This window comes from Bolinopsis microptera, chromosome 7 (genome assembly GCF_026151205.1).
Source record: "Bolinopsis microptera isolate Bmic1 chromosome 7, MBARI_Bmic_1.0, whole genome shotgun sequence".
In the NCBI taxonomy this organism is placed as follows: Eukaryota; Metazoa; Ctenophora; class Tentaculata; order Lobata; family Bolinopsidae; genus Bolinopsis; species Bolinopsis microptera.
The window spans coordinates 6,536,960-6,556,218 of record NC_087078.1 but is presented as its reverse complement, the minus strand read 5'-3'; the positions used below and the strand labels follow the sequence as shown (position 1 = coordinate 6,556,218).

At 33.5% G+C, this 19,259-nt stretch overlaps 2 protein-coding genes across 2 annotated transcripts in view; both read left to right on the top strand.

Moving 5' to 3' along the window:
• Positions 1-3,455: 3,455 nt before the first annotated feature.
• On the top strand, positions 3,456-12,448 carry LOC134817927 (polycomb group RING finger protein 3-like). Its single transcript, XM_063827295.1, has 7 exons — positions 3,456-3,558; positions 3,833-3,963; positions 4,519-4,673; positions 7,250-7,364; positions 7,612-7,722; positions 9,754-9,834; positions 10,556-12,448. Exons 1-7 carry the CDS (start codon positions 3,459-3,461, stop codon positions 10,598-10,600), a joined length of 738 nt encoding a protein of 245 aa, XP_063683365.1. The 5' UTR covers positions 3,456-3,458; the 3' UTR covers positions 10,601-12,448.
• LOC134817921 (heat shock 70 kDa protein 4-like) overlaps positions 9,608-19,259 on the top strand; it is a 47,803-nt gene continuing 38,151 nt past the window's right edge. Inside the window, exon 1 of the mRNA XM_063827288.1 lies at positions 9,608-9,631. The gene's annotated coding sequence lies outside the window, so the exon portion shown is untranslated. The remainder of the gene's footprint in view (positions 9,632-19,259) is intronic.

Here is a 19,259-nt window from a genome sequence, read left to right as displayed (position 1 = left end):
CATACTAGCAGAGAAACTGAGGTTCTAGTCATGAGCTTGTTTTACAAAAACAATCTTCTAAACTCATTTCTTTTTGTCCTTGACAGACTGAAATGGCCATCTCCCTATTGCTCCTGTGGTCATGAAGAACAAACTGCAATTCATATACTGACTAGTTGTGGTCATGTTGACGAAGACCTTAGGGACCAAGCCTCATATCTTCTCAGTATTGGTAACGAGGTCTCCAATCTGGAAGATCTGGGTACTCCACACTTGGCGATCCTAAACTGCTCCAGAGATCCAAAGTTCATCCAAATCTGCAGTGAATGTGTGAATAATGATGACCTCAAGCTAAGAAGGAAGATCTGTATTTCTACAGGGCCCACCCACGCCTAGCTGGGGAGTCTAGTCCCTACACTAGACGGCCAATGCTCTATCCATTGGTATGTACGCGGCCTTACCCAGGCCTGTAATAAATGGGGAGTCCCTCTTAGGACGACCAGTGCTAGACACTGTTTACTACTGACTGAATGGAAATCTACTTTACTCTTCGGATTGGTAGAACCTGTCTGGTTACATGAACATTGGAGCTAGTTTTATATTAACTCACATGATATTATTGTCGACTTAGACTGCTTGGATGTATCACATCTCAACCATTGTTGGGTGTGTTACTTTGTTTTGGGCTTCACTTTTAAGCTTTATTGATTTTATCTATAAAATTGCATCTCCATTAATATTTATGTAACTCGAAAAACTTTTTCTACCAAAAACGTTTTTGATCGGGAATCGTCTTTAAATTATTTTGGGGAATATTTTGACTTGATATAACGACGTCGTCGTAATGACACAAGTGACTGATCAACCACCTTATTTGATAGTGTTTTTAGAAATAAAGTATTTATATTTTTAACTTGGGGTGTAAATATTTTTAGGGTTTTTATTTTTTAAATTTCAGATCTTTCATACTATTTGTTACTAAAATGCTCATTGTAGCCTATAATATTTAGATTTTCATCATCATATCAAAATATGTCATTGTAATTTTGCATGGCTGAAATGTAACGCTTGATTTATATATATAATGATTAATTGAATTTTCAAATAAATAAAAAATAACCTACCAGTGACCAAACGCTGTTTTCGAATAAGATCTTTAAAATAGCATAAAAATCATTTATTGACAAGTTATGATCAAGAAAAAACAATTTTTCAGACGCGCGCACGTGACAGGCTTGTAGAACGATATTTGAGCTGTTATACTTTGTGATTTGAATTAGTTTTGGTTTTAAAGTAATCTTGAAGATAATATATATTTGATTTGATTCACGATATCAATCCTTCACAGCTCGGTGAGGCCCAGTTAAGTGTTGCATCTAGCCGATCTACAATCTAGCGAGAAGCATTAGTGACTGCGCGGCACGGCCCAATAGTGCATCGCGCTACCAGCAAAAATTCATCGCACCACAAAACAGCTTTTTGCCTTTTTTAAATTTAAAACTTATCATCCATCAAAAGTTATTAATAAATTAGCAAACTAGTTGCCCGAGAAATCTGACAAGTTGCAGATTATGTGATGTAATTTATGAGCACACTGGCATTGAATGTGAGAGCTATTTTTTGGTTGTATCGGATTAGTTTTATTTACGGTAACCTCTCTTTCACAGTTTATTATTAAGCTTTCAAGCAGTAGACTATTTTGTTTTCTATATTCTATCAGACTCTTACTTAAGTCTAGTTATACATTTCTTTATCATATTTTATTGATCTAAGGTGTAGTCTTCCCAGTTCAATTTGTAACGGAGTTTTATATTAACAGGAAACGATGTAATATCAAATATATTTCTATGTTGCCATGGGTTGGTAAGTCCCCATACATCGTAGTCCGATATTTTCATTGCGTCATAATATATTGTTTGCACTTGTTGGCAAGAACTGCGATCTGAAAGGGTACCGATAATCCTTACATAATACTTTCATTGATTGAATGACTTTTTATAACTTATTATTATCTGTTCCTGATGAATTGAAGTTACCATTATCAGACAATATCGGGGAAAATGATTGAATAGAATAACTTAATATTGAATATGGAGTGTTCATGAGATACTTTATCGAATTTTGCTACTATGCAAATTTGTCTCTGCAATTTTCGTTGGGTCTTAAATTTCATCCAAATCACTAAAATTTCTGTTCTCCGATTTCTTATGTCAAACTGAAATAATTTCATCGTCCTGCATACTATGTGTCTGGACTTTCCCAGAATCCATTATTGGTATTTGATCCGTTCAGAGATTGTTTCGACGTTAAATTTGTTTTTATTGAACTTACTCTTATTTTTGTTTACGTTAATATTCCAATCATAAAGGATCCCAATTGGGGAAGGAAAGGATTTTCAATATTCCCTTCACTCCTCTCGAACATTTCAACTGTTATTACCAATTTGTTATTAATGTTTGAATCCCAGTATCACCTAGTCTACAGAGTATCTGAGAATCTATTGGATCTATGTGAAATGACGCATCTGTGTGGATGTTAATTGTAGAAGCTTCTGGCCACCACTTTTCAAAGTCTTAACCACTGTGCAAAATGCTGCTCCTCAGCCACTGAAATACAGTCCATCGGCCGAACATGCAAACTGCCAGTCCGTATAATCGTGTTATAAAGGTAACTTTTAAAAGATTCAATATCATTTGATTCAGTATGGCCCTTTTCATTTAACCCTTAATCATGATTTCAAGGCGGAGTCAACTGAATGATCTGGATGGGGGTCTTAGCTCACCACAGGGATTTATTCATTGAGTGTCATCAATATAGCACAGTACTATCTCTCTCTTCAGGCTGATGTATGCACATCCTAGGTTGTACAGAATTGGTTAACAACTCATATAATAGCTCTCAAAAAGAAGTGGCAAAGAAACCAGTCACTTGTTTCTAAATCCCTGTAATGAATACGGCGTAACAGGCGTTAGCTGCAAATGGCTCTCCAATTTTCACTATGTGATGTTTAGAACATGAGTAAATGCCATGAGGGAGAAACAAAGAAAAGTGCAACAGAAAAGCTATTAGTTAAAGTAAGGCTGCTTGTTTGGCCTCCAGCACAACAAGACCAGAGAGTTGAGCAGTTTAGGAAACTCAGCTACACAAAACGTCTTTCACAAGATGTACTTAAGGTTGTGCCTGGAGCATGTACACTGTAAAGGCTGTCCAATGTAGCAGTTTATAAATTACTTCTTGACGTTCGAACTATGCTCGCAAATGTTGATACGTTAATTTACTCATTAAATCATACATTTTTACATTACTTTCCACACAACTACATTACATTGATAAATATCTTAAAGAGCCGATATGTTGCCAGAGAATAATATAAAGAAACTTGAATCTTCATTTCTAGCATGCTCCATCAAAGGCTAAAATTGTGATTATACAAATATAAATCGTCTGTATACAGTGCTAAATATAATGCTTTTATAGTCATGAAGCCGAAGCTGAAAGACTTGAACGAAAATATAACATGCAGCCTGTGTTTTGGTTATCTCATCGATGCTACTACTGTCATTGAATGTTTGTGCACATGTAAGTTTGTAAACAAAATGGTATTTTCATATTTCTAATCATAATGATCATATTTATAGTGGAGTTGGTGATCTCTTTTATACTACTTATTGATCAATTTTATATTATAGTTTAAATGATTGCTAATGAAGCAAGGAAATGTTAATCTTCACAATACAAATTTGATTATGTTTGTTTGTGAAACAGGTACGGTAACAGCTAAACTTCATACAATAAATAACAATCATAATTGGAGATCGGTTTAATATCATAATTAATTGAGTAACTTTTTCAGTTTGCAAAACGTGTATTGTCAAGCATCTCGATGAACACAACACGTGCCCCAAATGCAATGAAGTAATACATCAGTCGCATCCCAAAGAGCACATTAGATACGACAGAACCCTCCAATCTATTGTATACAAGGTTTGCTATTTTCTACATTTTTTTGAAACTATGAGGGTGATCGCTACGTTTTCGTTACTTAGATTTATCTGGTATAGTACTTGGAAATAACTGTTTCATGTGAATTTTGTAACAAAATATCATGCTGGTCACTGTTAAAAATATCTTTTTAATTTATTCAATATATCCTCAATATTGAGTAATATTGTCGCTATATGCACTATTTGTAAATTTGAACAAGCAGGCTGAGCCATACTGTATTTAGTGCTACAGTCTGGTCATAAGTTGAACTTCTAAGTTAAAATTGTGTCAACTATTTCTCCTTTGATTTTATTATAGCCTCGATCTTTTCGGTACAGATTTCACTGTGCCAGGTAGAACACAACCCCAAAACTAAGTACAAAACCTTTGGAGAGAAATCCAGGGTATAAGTCAGAATGGGACCACTAGACACGCGACCGTGGGACCCACACCACGTGACCGTAGGGCCCATACCACGTGACCGTGGGGCCACACCACGTGAGCTTGGGGCCCATACCTCACCACAACACCAAATAACACTTCCTCGTATAACAGGTAGTACCAGGACTCCAGAAGCAGGTAGATGATCAGAGAGCAGAGTATGAGTCCACCCACCCAGAGGTTCCCAACACTCCCCCCTCTGATAAGGGGTCGGATGGTGAGGAATGTAATGGTGATACTAATGGTAAATCTCCTCCCCGCCGCGCCAGGTTAGTTGGGCTTCAGTGGAATTTGTTAACTTGATATTGTTGATATCATAATTTATTTACTTATCACTGACAACCTGATTAAATGAATAACTCTGTGATTAATTAGCTTTAAACCTGAAATGTGTTCAAGATCATGTTTTGATTAAGTTAGCAGAGTATAGTTATTAGTTTTGCTCTAATAATTTTATCTATCTGGAAAAGGGTTCTTGAGCGCCGTTTTAACGCCACTATATAATACAACATAAATATTACATAATATGTATTACATAATATAAATATGCATCATATCTAGGCTAGCTGCAACGTGTATAACCGTAAATTAATGAAAGGACCTATGTTGGAATTAAAACACGAAAATTTAGAACAGCTCTGAATTGCTATATATATTTCATTGTACATATTAAAACTTGATTCCTTAACGGTTAATATTCAGTTACAGGTATTTCTCATTATATCGCTACATCACATTATTTCAATCTGTTTTATCATACCTTCCACTGCAATAAACATTCTAGTAATAGAGCACTACCTAATCTAATAATAGAGCACTAATAGAGCACTAATAGAGCACTACCTAATAATAGAACACTAATAGAGCACTACCTAATAATAGAACACTAATAGAGCACTACCTAATAATAGAACACTACCTAATCACATTACTAAAACGTCTCACCAGCTAATCCAGCTATCTTACTATATATAAAGCGAGACGATATATATATATATTTATCTGTGCCATTTTACTGACACCACGGCATCAACTTTAACGCGAATTTCTGCAAAAACCGTCAAAGATATACACCTGAAACTTTTTTGACTGGGTCAAATGCTTTAATGGCCTCCAAATCAGCATGAAAAAATAAAAAATTGGCCAAAAAATAGGAGTTTTAGAGCCCAAAATTTGGTACCCCAAGTGGTGTCAAAAACGCGAATTAAATAGGTAATAATTGTTTTAGTCTCTTGAGTCTTGACACCATTTTAGGGTTAGACGGGTTCCTGCTAGTTATAGATAAACTGCGTTAAGGAGATCCCACACCGCTCAAATGTCACCGGTTCATTAATACGATTATCTCTGTAGCAAAATCTTATTCACCAAAAACCCCACCAGTAAACGGTCTGCTATTTAATACTAGCTATTGTTTGGTCCATTGTTCTGTCATTGTTTGCTCTATTGTTTGGTCATTTGCTGGTGACAGACGCACAGATCTTCTGGAATATTAAATATCACTTAAACTAAACAATACTGTTTATAAACAATGTTATCTGGTGCAACTCCACATAGCCCAGTTATTATTGTACATTGTTTATCAGGAGGAAGTTAAGAGATGTTACCGGACACTGATGATATTAAATACTATTAGCTACCTAATCCGCTGTGGGGAATATTACCACCTGTGTTAATACTTTTCTAGGTATATAGTACCGTATTGTGTTCAGTCACGAATAATGCTTAGTGCTGTCAAACTCTGTCATATTTATATTTAACGTTGAAACAATCGCCAAACAGAAGTGACAATAATCTGAATAAACCTCCAAATTCCTACAAATACCTACTTTTGATTGTTTTTGATTACTTTAGATTACTTTCAATTATCTTTTAATACTTGCATACGCATATACCTTTACTTTCTTAAATATATATTATATATTATGATATATCTGTCATGTCATGCGAGAACAATATATACCCAAACTAATAGCTATGCTATAAATACCTAGAAATCTGAAATACTATACCGTAAATACCAAAACGGGGCTATAAATACCGACAATACCTTTAAAAGAATCATTTTGTGAGGTCAACTTGCGCTAAATATATTCGGGGCCGATAACGTAGACAACGGTATTTAACATTACAGAAACTTGGTGGGCAAGCAGAGCAATTATATCGTCATTTGTCATGTCTAGTAGCTATTTTGATAGCTTATTGAACGACTAATTTAGAGGTATTTAAGAATAGCAACGCCATACATAGCAATTTAACATTAACATAACCTTGCACATCTGAATTGAGCATCTGTCCCAAATTTTTACTGAAAATGAGTCCCTTCTATCGAGTCCCTTATAAAGAGTCCACTTAAACAAGTCCTGTGCTAATTAACATCTACATTCTACTTGATAAGATAATAAAAATAAGTATTATTCTACTTCTAACATACAGTATATTATATATATATATATATACGATACTACAGACTAACATACAGTATGATACTACAGACTAATTTTCTAAAACCACATATGTTATCACGTGGCCTCTACCACTAAGAGAGTAATTACTGGTATTTTTATCTAACACTTACAGCTACAAAATAATGCAGACTACTAGTGACTACTAGTGACTATTAGTGACTATTAGTGACTACTAGTGACTACTAGTGACTACCTTACTAACCAGGTCACCTCTACCAGAACCACTACACTAGTGACTACTATACTAGTGACTACTATACTAGTGACTACTATACTAGTGACTACTATACTAGTGACTACTATGCTAGTGACTACTATAATATACTAGTGACTATCAGTGACTACTGGTGACTACCTTACTAACTACTCCTCTATAACAGGTCGCCGCTACCACCACTACACAACACATGTGACTACATTGTACCAGTACAAGTAGATCCTCACAAGACCACTGTGAATGGTAACAGCAGCAGTGACTCTGAGATGGAGGACAAGGTATGTACGGAATGTGGGTGACTACTGTTGAATGTGTGGAATGTACATGAAACAGAAACTGTACTATTGTGTGCTGTGTAAATTGGGTGATGATGTGTTCACAGACAAAAACAAGACGCTATAAATAAATTGAATCTATAGGTTTAATGATGTTTACTTTTCCAACTCACTAAAGTCAATAACTGCTTAGTTATTATTACTACTAAACTTTACTAAACTTTACTAAACTTTACTAAACTTCCCCCAGAACGGAACACTACAGGAGCTCTCTAAACCAATCCTTGGTTGTCCGGCTAGGTGCCCCATCAGAGTTATCAAGAAGTTCGTCCAGACTAAACTCAATGTTCAGCAGGAAGATGTGAGACTGACTATATTTCCTGTTTGCGTATTTTTGGTTGAAGATTGCATTTATCTTGGTGTTCAATATTTCATATTGATCAATCATTTGAACAATGTATATTATATAGTTAATTAAGTACCTTAAAAGTAAACTAACTCTGCAACTTGCGATGCAGAGAAACGTTATTCAACTGCGGAGAATAAGTTACAATACCTTAAATAGAAAGTATTCTGTGCAGATTATGCTTGCTATGGCTTAAGGGTTTAAAACGAATGGTTACTAAATGAATGGTTACTACGCACTTATACATCGTAACATTTACGAATACCAAGTTAGAATATATAACTTTGATTTTTGGCATCGTTTCAAACATAGAAAATAGACTTTGTCAGTCGTTCATATGATTAATAACTACTCAAACCCCAGTTCTGGCGTTAGGGGAATAACTATGGCATTCTTACGTGTAATCACACGTGAATAAGTAATATAATCTTTACACGGCAAATTTGCGAATGAGATTATTTCTACCCTACTCGAAAGTTCACACACTTGCTAAGAGAAATACTCAGAATTGAGTGCGATTATAATTGTGGAGACGACCTAGCTAACAAACAGTCAACACTTTCATGATGATTAAAATATGTGAAGAATTTATTCTTTCACTTGTTTCTCGATTATGATTTCGCTATCTTGAACAAAATGCAGTTCAATTGTGAAGCCAGAATCACAGTATAAGTGCTGCAAAGTGAACTTGTTCTGGTCTCAAATCATTTTTTCTTCATTTTTAAAGGTTTTCTTTCTGTAATGCGAAGTCAGCAAGTGGAACTTGAGGATAACTGTAATGATCCACAATCCACATTAATTTTTATAAATGTAATGAATTTGAAGTTGTTTTGATACAGTTTATTTTAAGTTTTAAACCAATATCACAACTACAAATAAATAAATTTATTGAGAGTATTAATTAATACTACGTTGTATGTTGTAACCTGTTACCCCCCAGTATAACATTGTTATCACTGAGTTAAGTCAGAAACAATTAGACATTTCCCAGAAAGAACTATTTTAAGTGCTGTTTTCTCCACTGACGTTAATTCTACTATCACACTGGAGGGGAATTCTAGCAACATTATATATGTCGTCATCGTCAAATAAAATATGTATACTTTGTACAATAAAGAGCTAGACGATGAAGAGAAATCAAATCATGACTGATTTTTTAGATTTCCTCGAACAAAGCTTTTGACTAGCGGGTTTCTAGTAGATGATAGTTGTTAGTAAACATGATAATTGTAATGTAACAACAAATGGGCATTATAAGGAATGTAAACATTAAACAATGTCCTGACATGCTAGTTACTACAGTAAAACCCCGATTTACCGCGCCCCGATTCACCGCGCACACAGATTTACCGCAAACACAGATTTACCGCAGCCATCTCCTTTCCCCAAATAGAGCTTACGGTAACATGTACATGTATATTTAAAAAACAAAACCCCGATTTACCGCGGATGTTTCCTTTCCCCAAACTCCGCAGTAAACCGGGCTTTTACTGTACATGTGTTCTGCAGAACACACATCACATAGTTGTAAACTTATCCCGCCCATCCATTAACCTTCTTTTGGTGTCTTGTTCCACAGCTGTGTCGATGGCCATCAGTCAACTGGACGCTATCTAGAGCTTCACTCAGTACTAATATTATCTAATACTAATATAGTATTAGTAATTAGAGTAGATATTATCTACTACTTATACTACCTACTACTAATATAGTATTAGAGTACCTAGATAATATTATTAATTTATCTACTACTGATATAATATCAGAGTAAATTATATTTACCAATATTATCTACTCTACTTTTACATAGCTGGAACTCTAATTAAACTAATTACAACACTACAAATCTATTACATTTATTGAGAATTATATAATGTAACGTGATGGAAATATTTTAAACGGGCATATCCTGTCAAACCCAGGATGCACTACCTGAAGAATTCGTTGTAACTTTGTTTGAAAAGCATTAATATCATGACATTTCAGTTGGACATATTGTGTAATGATGAGATACTGGGTAAAGACCATACTCTTGAGTTTATCAAGATGACGAGATGGAGAACTAAGGTAAACGGTTATAGTATTTATAAACAGTTATAGTATTTATACTGTGTATATTAAGAGTGGGTTTATTAACCCACTGGAAGTAGGGCGTTACCAGTTACCTTTATCATAATCCTCTGAACACAATTTCTTTAATCATTATGATTGTTATGATCAAAAATATGATACGATTTCATGAATGCTCCTTTTAAAAAGTTGATTTATTCTTACAAATAATTCATAATAAATGCACAATTAATTAACATCGTGCGTGATTGTTAGATACTAACAATAAATAGATTTAATGTAAGTATGACATATTTTAATTTGACTATATATATCGAACATAGCAAATGTTGAATTGCAAGTTGTGTGCTCAACAGTCAACATGTCGAATCTTAATTAAGCTAGTCACTGTATCTAACAAATTTAATCAGGTACTAAAAGCTATCTAGCTTTCTACTGGACCATAATATGTCGAAATCTGACATGACATGACATTATAATCGAATTGGGGGGGGGGGGGGGGGGGGGGGGGGCACCGGCACATTATATGTTAATTTATGTTCACACATTCTCGTAGTTGGCTTCAAGTAGTGTTGCAGTTGGTACTATAAAAATAGTGAACACTCAGTTATATTCGAATATCAGAAATTCGACAGAAACATGCGAGTAATAAATAATTTTCCCGGAGATAACATTAAAACGTGTCCTTGTCCCCAGATTTTAACAAAAGTTTCCCCAGGATTTACCCCTGGTGTTGACTTACAGAGTGCGACCAGACATTTGAGTTAATGATAATAGTTAACGATCTACCATCGTGTTTCCAATTGCTTCTTTGACGACGAGAGATAAGACACAGTGGTGCATTCTTCAACAGGACAAAAGTGTTTTAGATGCATTTCTGATCTGAGTTTTCATTATGTTTCGAGTTTAATTTATACATTTATTTACCGCGGTCAAAGCATGTATCTAATTTGAAGCGAAAGTATTTGTCACGGACAGATACAGGATTATCACGAATGTTAATATTACGTCATATCTTTTCTTAGAGAAATTTCACGAGCATTTATGAGTTAAAAATTTGCTTTTGTCTGCATACTTGTACATCCAACCTGACACCAACGTTCACATCAAGTGCTTATTACTTTTCGTAATTAAATCTTTTATGAGATTAAGTTTTGACAACAGTTTTGTTCACGACTCATGAGTCATGATCACTTATAAGCTAATGTCACATTATTATACTGATAATGTTTAATAGGTAGATTGTCTCGATGATATATACCGAAAAAACTGTTTAGCGTAAATATCATATGAAGCCATCTGTTGCATATTATGACAGCATACCGCATAATTTACGTAATTTGTTGATTTATCGACTGCGGATTTGGAACACGCGGAGATATTTTCTGTTATTTGTACGTACTTTGAGACGCGCATTTTAACGCGCGCAACCGCTTTCCCACTGGTTATATGCCAAATTTCGAATATCCGCCTATTTTAATACGACTTCATGCCCTGGTGTATGGGAATGAACAATGAAACCAGATCATTGTTTAACCTCTCATAAAATGATCTCTAATTTTACAAAGATAATAATTTATTGTCTTACTTTGGGTGTCAAAGCGAGACTGTCGTGAGTCGACATCAATGATTTGCCCAACATTTTCCGATTACCATGACGTGTTCACGGTGTAGCAAACCTTTCATATAAGGGGTGATATTGTAATCTCATAGAAGTGGCCCACTGTTCATTATATCCTTCTCCTCGCCCGGAACGCTGCACCTCGGTGTCCTTTGCCCCTTTGTTATCCGCTAGCCAGGCGATGTAAATGTATCTCTGGAGGGTGAGCTGCTTACTACTCAGCCTCGCTTGATCGCCCATTGCTACGATAATAACAGACTGGGTAGCCTTGTATCGAATATCCCCATGTAAAACTGTAGAATACTGATCACTGTTCTCGTCAGAGAAGATAATGAACGAAGAGTCACCTTATTTAAGTATTTAGAGAATACTGGTCACAACAGCGGTTACATTCTACATTGTGATAGATCTCGTATTCCTGGCACGCAATTCGACTTTGAAATTTGTGAATGTTTAATTTTGCCCTACAAACTATTCATTAGCTCGTGTATTAAATTGGAATAGCAACCGCTTTCCACAGTCTCTGGAGTCTGGAACGTTCTTTAGTGGTCAGTTTGTCTGTGTCTTTACGTATAAATTACTTCAGCTGATCTTTGGAACTAAGACCTGAGCAGTTGTGGTCAATTTAATGCAGCTATTGTTGAGGAATGTGGTGCATTTTCATGTTCCGTGTTGGTACAAACAAAACTGGGTTGTTTTTTTTTCTGTCATGAAACGTAAAAATAAGGTTTGAACATGAATTGTGTCATCTGTAATATAACAATAATAACAATTTAATACATATATGTATCATGAATATTGGCGCTACAATATGCACTGCACCGCAATTAACCACATGAGTGCGAAGAAAGAGAATCATTGGCATTCTACATTACCGACATTTTACATATCAATTATACTAGCTTCAACAAATATAATTATCTTTGAATTTATTAAAAATCTTCTGGCACTAGTGCATTTCTTAAAATTCGACATTAATCTGTGTTTTTTTTAAAACCAAAATTTTTTAAAAACCCCCTTTTTTTTTAAAAAAAAAATTTTTTTTTAAATTTTTTTCCCTTTTTTTAAAATTTTTTAAAAAAAAAATTTTTTAATTTGAAACCCCCTTTTTCCCCCCAAAAAAATTTAATTTTAAATTTTTAAAAAGGGTTTTTTTTTTTTTTTTTTTTTTTGAAAAATTTTTTTTTTTTTAAAAATTTTTCAAAAAAAAAAAAAACCCTTTTTTTAAAATTTTTTTCCCCCCCTTAAAACCCCCCCAAGTTTTTGGTTTAAATTTTTTTTTTTTTTGGGGGGGGGGGGGGGGGTTTTTGGGGGGTTTTTTTTTTTTGGGGGTTTTCTCCCCCTTTTTTTGGGGGGGGAAAAAAAAAAAAACCCCCGGGAGGGGAAATTCCAAATTTTTTTTTTTTTAAAAAAAAAAAAAAAACTTTTTTAAAAAAAACCCCAAAAAAACCCTTTTTTTTTTTTCCCCCCCCCCTTTTAAAATTTTTAAAAAAAATTTTTTTAAAAAAAAAATTAAATTTTTTTTAAAAAAATTTTTAAAAAAATCAAATTCCCCCTTTTTTTTTATTAAAAATTTTTTTACTTTTTTTTTTTTTTTTTGGGCCTTTTGGGGAAAAATTTTGGAAAGGGTTTTTTTTTGGGGGGGCTTAAAGGGGGGTTTTTAAAAAAAATGGGTTTAAAGGCCCCCCCCCCCAAAAAAAAAAAAACCCAAAAAAAAAAAAAAATTTTTTAAAAAAAAACCTTTTTTTTAAAAAAAATTTTAAAAAAAAAAAACCCCCCAAAAAAAAAAAACCCCCCTTTTTTTGGGGGTTTTTTTAAAAAAAAAAGGGGGGGGGAAAAAAACCCCCTTTTTTTTTTCCCCAAAAAAAAAAATTTTTTTTTTTTCCCCTTTTTTAAAAAAAAAAATTTTTTTTAAAAAAAAAAAGGGGGGGAAAAATTTTAAAGGGAAAAAAAAAATTTTTTAAAAAAAAAAATTTGGGGGGGAAAAAAATTTTTCCCCCAAAAAACCCGAATTTAAAAAAAGTAAAAATTTAAAAAAACCCCGGGGAAAAAGGGGCGGAAAAAAATTTTTGGGGGGTTTTTTTTTTAAAAAAAATTTTAAAATTTTTTTAAAGGGTTTGGGGTTTTCCCCCTTTTTTTTTTTTTGGGGGGGGGTTTTTTTTTTTTTTGGTTTTTTTTTTTTAATTTTTTTTTCCCCCCTTTGGGGAAGGGTTAAAATTAAAAAGGGGGGGGGAAAAAAAAAAAAAAACTTTTTAAAAAAAAAAAGGGGGGGGGGAAAAAATTTTGGGGTTTTTTTTTTTTAACCCTTTTTTTTTCCCCCGGGGGGAAAAGGGGGGGGGAAAAAATTTTTTTTTTGGGTTTTTTTTGGGGGGAAAAACCCCCGGGGCCCTTTTTTAAATTTTTTTGGGAAAAAAAAAAAAAATTTTAAAATTTTTTTTTAAATTTTTTAAAAAATTTTTTTTAATACCAATTTTTTCCAAAAAAATTCCCAAAAATTTCCCGGTTAATTTTTAATTTTTGGAAAAAAAAATTTTTTTAAAAAAAAAAAAAAATTTTTAAAAAAATTTAATTTAAAAACCCAAAAACAAAAACCAAAAAAAAAAATTTTTTTTTGGGGGGGAAAGGGGTTTTTTTTTTTTTAAAAAAACTTTTAAAAAAAAATTTTAAAAATTTTAAAAACCCGGTTTTTGGGGGGGGCCCCCAAATTTTTAAAAAAAAAACCCCCCCTTTTTTTTTCCCCCCAAACCCCCCCTTTTTTTAAAATTTTTTAAAAATTTTTTTTTTTGGGGGTTTTTTTAAAAAATTTTTTTTTTTTTTTGGTTTTTTGGGGGGGAAAATTTTTAAAAAAAAAAAAACCCTTTTTTAAAAAAAAAATTTTTTTTTAAAAATTTTTTTAAAAAAAAATTTTTTTAAAAAATTTTTTTTTTTTAAAAAAAATCTTTTTTTCCCCCCCTTTTCCCCCCCAAAAACCCAAAAAATTTTTTAAATTCCCCTTTGGGGAAAAAAAAACCCCCAAAAAAAAAAAACCCTTTAAAAAGGGGTTTAAAAAATTTAAAAAAAAAACCCTTTTTTTTTTTTTTTTCCCTTTTAAAAACCCCCCTTTTGGGGCCGGGAAAAAAAAAAATTCCTAAAATTTTAACCTTTTTAAAAAACGGAAAAGGAAAAAAAAAATAGGAAAAAAAAACAAAATTTAATTTTCCAAAAAAAAAAATTTTTTTGGGGAAAAAACCTTTTTTGGGTTTCCCCCCCTTTTTCCCCCCAAAAAAAACCCCCCCCCCCAAAAAGTTGGGGTTTTTTTTTAAACCTTTTTTAAAAAATTTTTTTTAAAAAAAATTTTTTATAAAATTCCTTTTTTTTCCCGGGTTTTTTAAAAAAATTTTTTTAAAAAAAAAAAAAATTTTTTAAAAAAAAAAAAAAAAAAAACCCCGGGTTTTTTTTAAAAAAATTTTTTTTTTTTTCCCAAAAAAAAAATTTTTGGGGAAAAAAAAAAAACCCCCAAAAAATTTTTTTCCCCCCCCTTAAAAAAGAAAAAAAAAAATTTAAACCCAAAATTTTTTTTCCCCCCCCCCCCCCCCCCCTTTCCCCAAAAAAAAAAACCCCCTTTTTTTTTTTCCCAAAAAAAACCCCAAAAGGTTTTTGAAAAAATTTTTCTTTTTTTTTAAAAAAAAATTTTTTTAAAAAATTTTTTAAAAAAAAAATTTTTTTAAAAATTTCCCAATTTTTTAAAAAAATTTAAAGGGGGGAAAAAAAAAAAATTTTTTTTTTAAAAAAATTTTCCCCAAGGGCCTTTTTGAAATTTTTTTTTAAAAAAAAAACCCCAAAAAATTTCAAAAAAAATTTTTTTTTTTTTCCCTTTTCCCAAAAAAAAAAAGGGAAAAAAAAGGGGAAAAAAACCCCCCAAAATTTTTTCCAAAAAACCCCCCAAAAAAAAAAAAAATTTTTTTTTTTTTTTTAAAAAAAAAAACTTTGGGGGGGGGGGGCCAAAGGGGAAAAAAAAAGGGGTTTCCCAAAAAAAAAAAAAAGGGGGAAAAACCCCCAAAAGGGAAAGGGGGTTTTTTTAAAAAAAAAAAATTAAAAAAAATTGGAAGGGTTTTTCCTTTTTTTTTTTAAAAAATTTTTTTTTAATTTCCCCCTTTCCCTTTTTAAAAAATTTTTTTAAAAAAAAAATTTTTTTTTTTTTAAAAGGGGGGGTTTTTTAAAAAAAAACTTTTTTTAAAACCCCGGGGGGGAAAAAAAAATTTTTTAAAAAAAAAAAAAAAATTTTTTTTTTCCCCCCCCCCCCCCGGGAAAAAATTTTTTTTTTCCCCCCTTTTTTTTTAAAAAATTAAATTTGGTTTTTTGGGAAAAAAAAAAAAATATCCTTCAAATAAAACACGACGTTAGGCTTTAAAATATAGTTATAATTCAAACTACTAAAGCACAGTATAAAGTTTGTGAACCTGAAGTTAATTGTTACTGTTAGCTCAGTTAATTGTTAATTTAACAGCTATTTACTTGTATATGCTTAAAATGAAATGGGCTATACACGTAACATGATCAAACTCCATGGTGATCTTGGGCTCAATTGCTAACGGTATAAGATTATCAGGACCAATGAATCCACTATACATTATACAATATGAATATACAAGGGAAGCCCCACAACCTCAGTGTAATCTACAGTTCTCTGAGCTCGGACCAAATGAAACAAGATTTAAAGAAGGAACAATAAAGAAGCCACAGAGAAATCTTCCTTCTTCTCTTCAGATTCAAATTTGTACCCATAATCAAGACCTCTCATCCACAATAATCTAAAACGATAACAATCATTGGAATAAGTATCTGGAGACACACAGAACGAAAGCATGGCAAGGGATCCTGGGGCTCACAGAGGTGATACAGATTAAAAGGTGTTGTCTAAACATAAACCATAAATCGAGATACTCGTGACAACATCTTAAAGGTGAGTGAGGCCTGTACAGAGAGACAAAAATATAAAAGTGATACAAAGGGGAAGAAATCGGAAGGGAGAAACATTTGCACTCGCATGGAAGGATTTATTGAGTGTTGTACAAACCACCCAATTAGATAAAACCATCTTGCACGTAAATTGCAGTAGTTAAGATAAAACCATTTTGCAGGTATAATTTGCAGTAGTTAAGGGGGCCATCGTTTACCAATACTATACCAGAACTTTATGATATGCAGCACAGGTAATAGTCAAATTAAGCGGAGCTGTGTGAGAATCGGAGAATGTTTAGCAAATTTTACAGTTTCCGCTAGAGACAAAATACCAATGCTCACTGGCTCGGAGGAACAAATTTAGCTATCCTGTCACAACGTAAGTTTTATAACTGTTAAGTTTGTAATATATATTTGAATAAACTAGATGAATAAATAAATCAAAAGATTACACAGTTAACACAGTACACACTGTGCACTTGGAGAGGAGGCATATCGTGAACTCAGTACATTCAAATACGTTATAGCCCACACTAGCTCTCCAACCAAACTGTATAAATGAGAGCATTTTAATATTAAATTGGAAATCTATTCAACATTTTGACGCGGACGACTGTCGCAGGTCGCTCATTGATCATTTCAATTTGTCTCTATATATTCAACCTCTTATAAAATTATATAACGAATACAATAAATAAAGCCTTTATAGTACATACATATTCCACTACACTGGGTAATAAAGAAGTGAGTAATCCGGCAACATTGAGAGTGGAGGTTTTAGGTATCGAAACCTAGCAAAATACGACAATGATCAGTACTTCATGCTAGGTCAATGTGTGTCCAGCTAATCTCGTAATGATAATAATCGATAAATCATTACGCGGCAGTATACGACGAAAATGTTAATGTTATCGAAAACTCGCCATTTAAAAATTCAAAGGATGAGGTATTCCAATAGCCTGTTTTATACACAACTAACATTATGGCTATAACACTAACATTATGGCTATAACACTAACATTATGGCTATTACACTGTCACTACTCTCTGAAAAGTGACAACTCTTTCTTCTTCTTTTGAAGTGCATTAAATGGAACGTGTTCCTGTAAACTTAAAGTGACGACAATAGTTTTATTTAACGCGATATCAGCAAGATTCTCTCCTTAAAATGTCAAATAAAGATTTTATTGACCTTACTGTCAGTGTATTTCATGTCATTAAGATTGCACGTGGCATATCCATTTATTGTAGGTGCCAACTGCCAACTGCACTGCCAAGGTTAAGATATGAGATATCACACCGGTCCCGTCAAAATTAGAGTGCTTTTAAACTTAAAGACCGTCGAAATCAATAAAGTTATTTTTTACATGCATTTTTCATCCGGCTCCATTCCTGGGGTATCTGTTCACCAAGAGAGAGTAGAGAGAAAAATGAAAAACTACTAAAAAACTATCTACCTACTGCAGTGGGGTGCCATATGTTTTTGTCATTTCTGATAATGACAATACAAACAGTGTTAAACTAACAATTTTCATTGAACCATAACTCCGCTTCCGGACCACCGATTTACAAAATTCAAAAATGGGTGTTTAGAGATAATTCTGAACTTTTCTCGAACCGTTAGAAATTATGGTCATTCGTGCTTCAGAAGAGACTGGCAGGCCCATAAATAAGGGGTTTGATCACGATAATGATAATATTTATGAAGGAGCACATGTTTTAATAGCAAGTGAAGAATTTTTCTCTACTTTGACAATGCCATGAAGTTTAAAACGGAATATCTTTGTATAGTACTACATTGTTCGATTTCGATGAAATTCACAAGGTAACGAGACCAAATGTTTCTCAGTTGATTTAAATAAATAGTATACCGTCGGAGTTATCAGTCTGCAGCCAGAGATATCATAAGTTTACTATGCTGAGTTGGATATTGTGAACACCCTGTTCCTCAGTTTTAAGTGGTGTCAGAGATGTTACATCGCCACAATATTTACTATAGATACGCCAAAGGGTCTGGGCCTTGTACTAGACAAATTTTTCAGACTCGTAATTACACTCACTGCTAACAATATCACGTGACGTGGACACAAACTCGCACGCATTCAGAAATGATGAAAACATATGGCACCCCACTGTAAAATTTCGTTTATAAACGATCGTCCAATCGTTTGAACTGCGATTATATTATAATCATCACAAAAACAACTAAACTAACTCTAGCACAACTGAGCACAATAATACCCCTTGTCCAGCACACAAGAAGCCTATAAACTACAAAAACACCTCCGTGTGGCCCACATGGTCCTATTATAATAGCACTTGGCACTATAAACACAGCGGCCATATCATGACGGTATACTTATGGCCAATTTCCAATGATAAGTACCCTGAACCTATAGTAATTAGGGCCTAATTCAGCCACTGGAACTGCAAACTCATCACCACATAGCATTAGCCACTGTCTGAGGAGCAGCTAAAGATCTCGTGTGTTGGGGCCCAGGGGCCACACATTCCCTGCAGTATGGCCAAACAAGAGCATGTGGATTTCAAAATGCAAATACACGGCTGCTGGCTAGCTAGTCTGAAGTAATGGTAGAAGCAGTGGAACTGGGTGTAGTACCAGTACACATGGTGCAGAAGTGATAATCATGGTTAAATTTGGTGCACTATATGGCACAGCAGTCAGCACACACGTGCGGTACGTTATTATAGTGGAAGTGAAGTAAATTAACATGGACTAAGGACTAACAAGCTCTATCATGTTGTTGCTAAACTGGATGTAATCTGATGAACTCGCGCTACAGTATAGTTGGGGGTAAATGGGGGGGGGGGGAGGTATGTGAAGAGGGAGCAGGTGGTA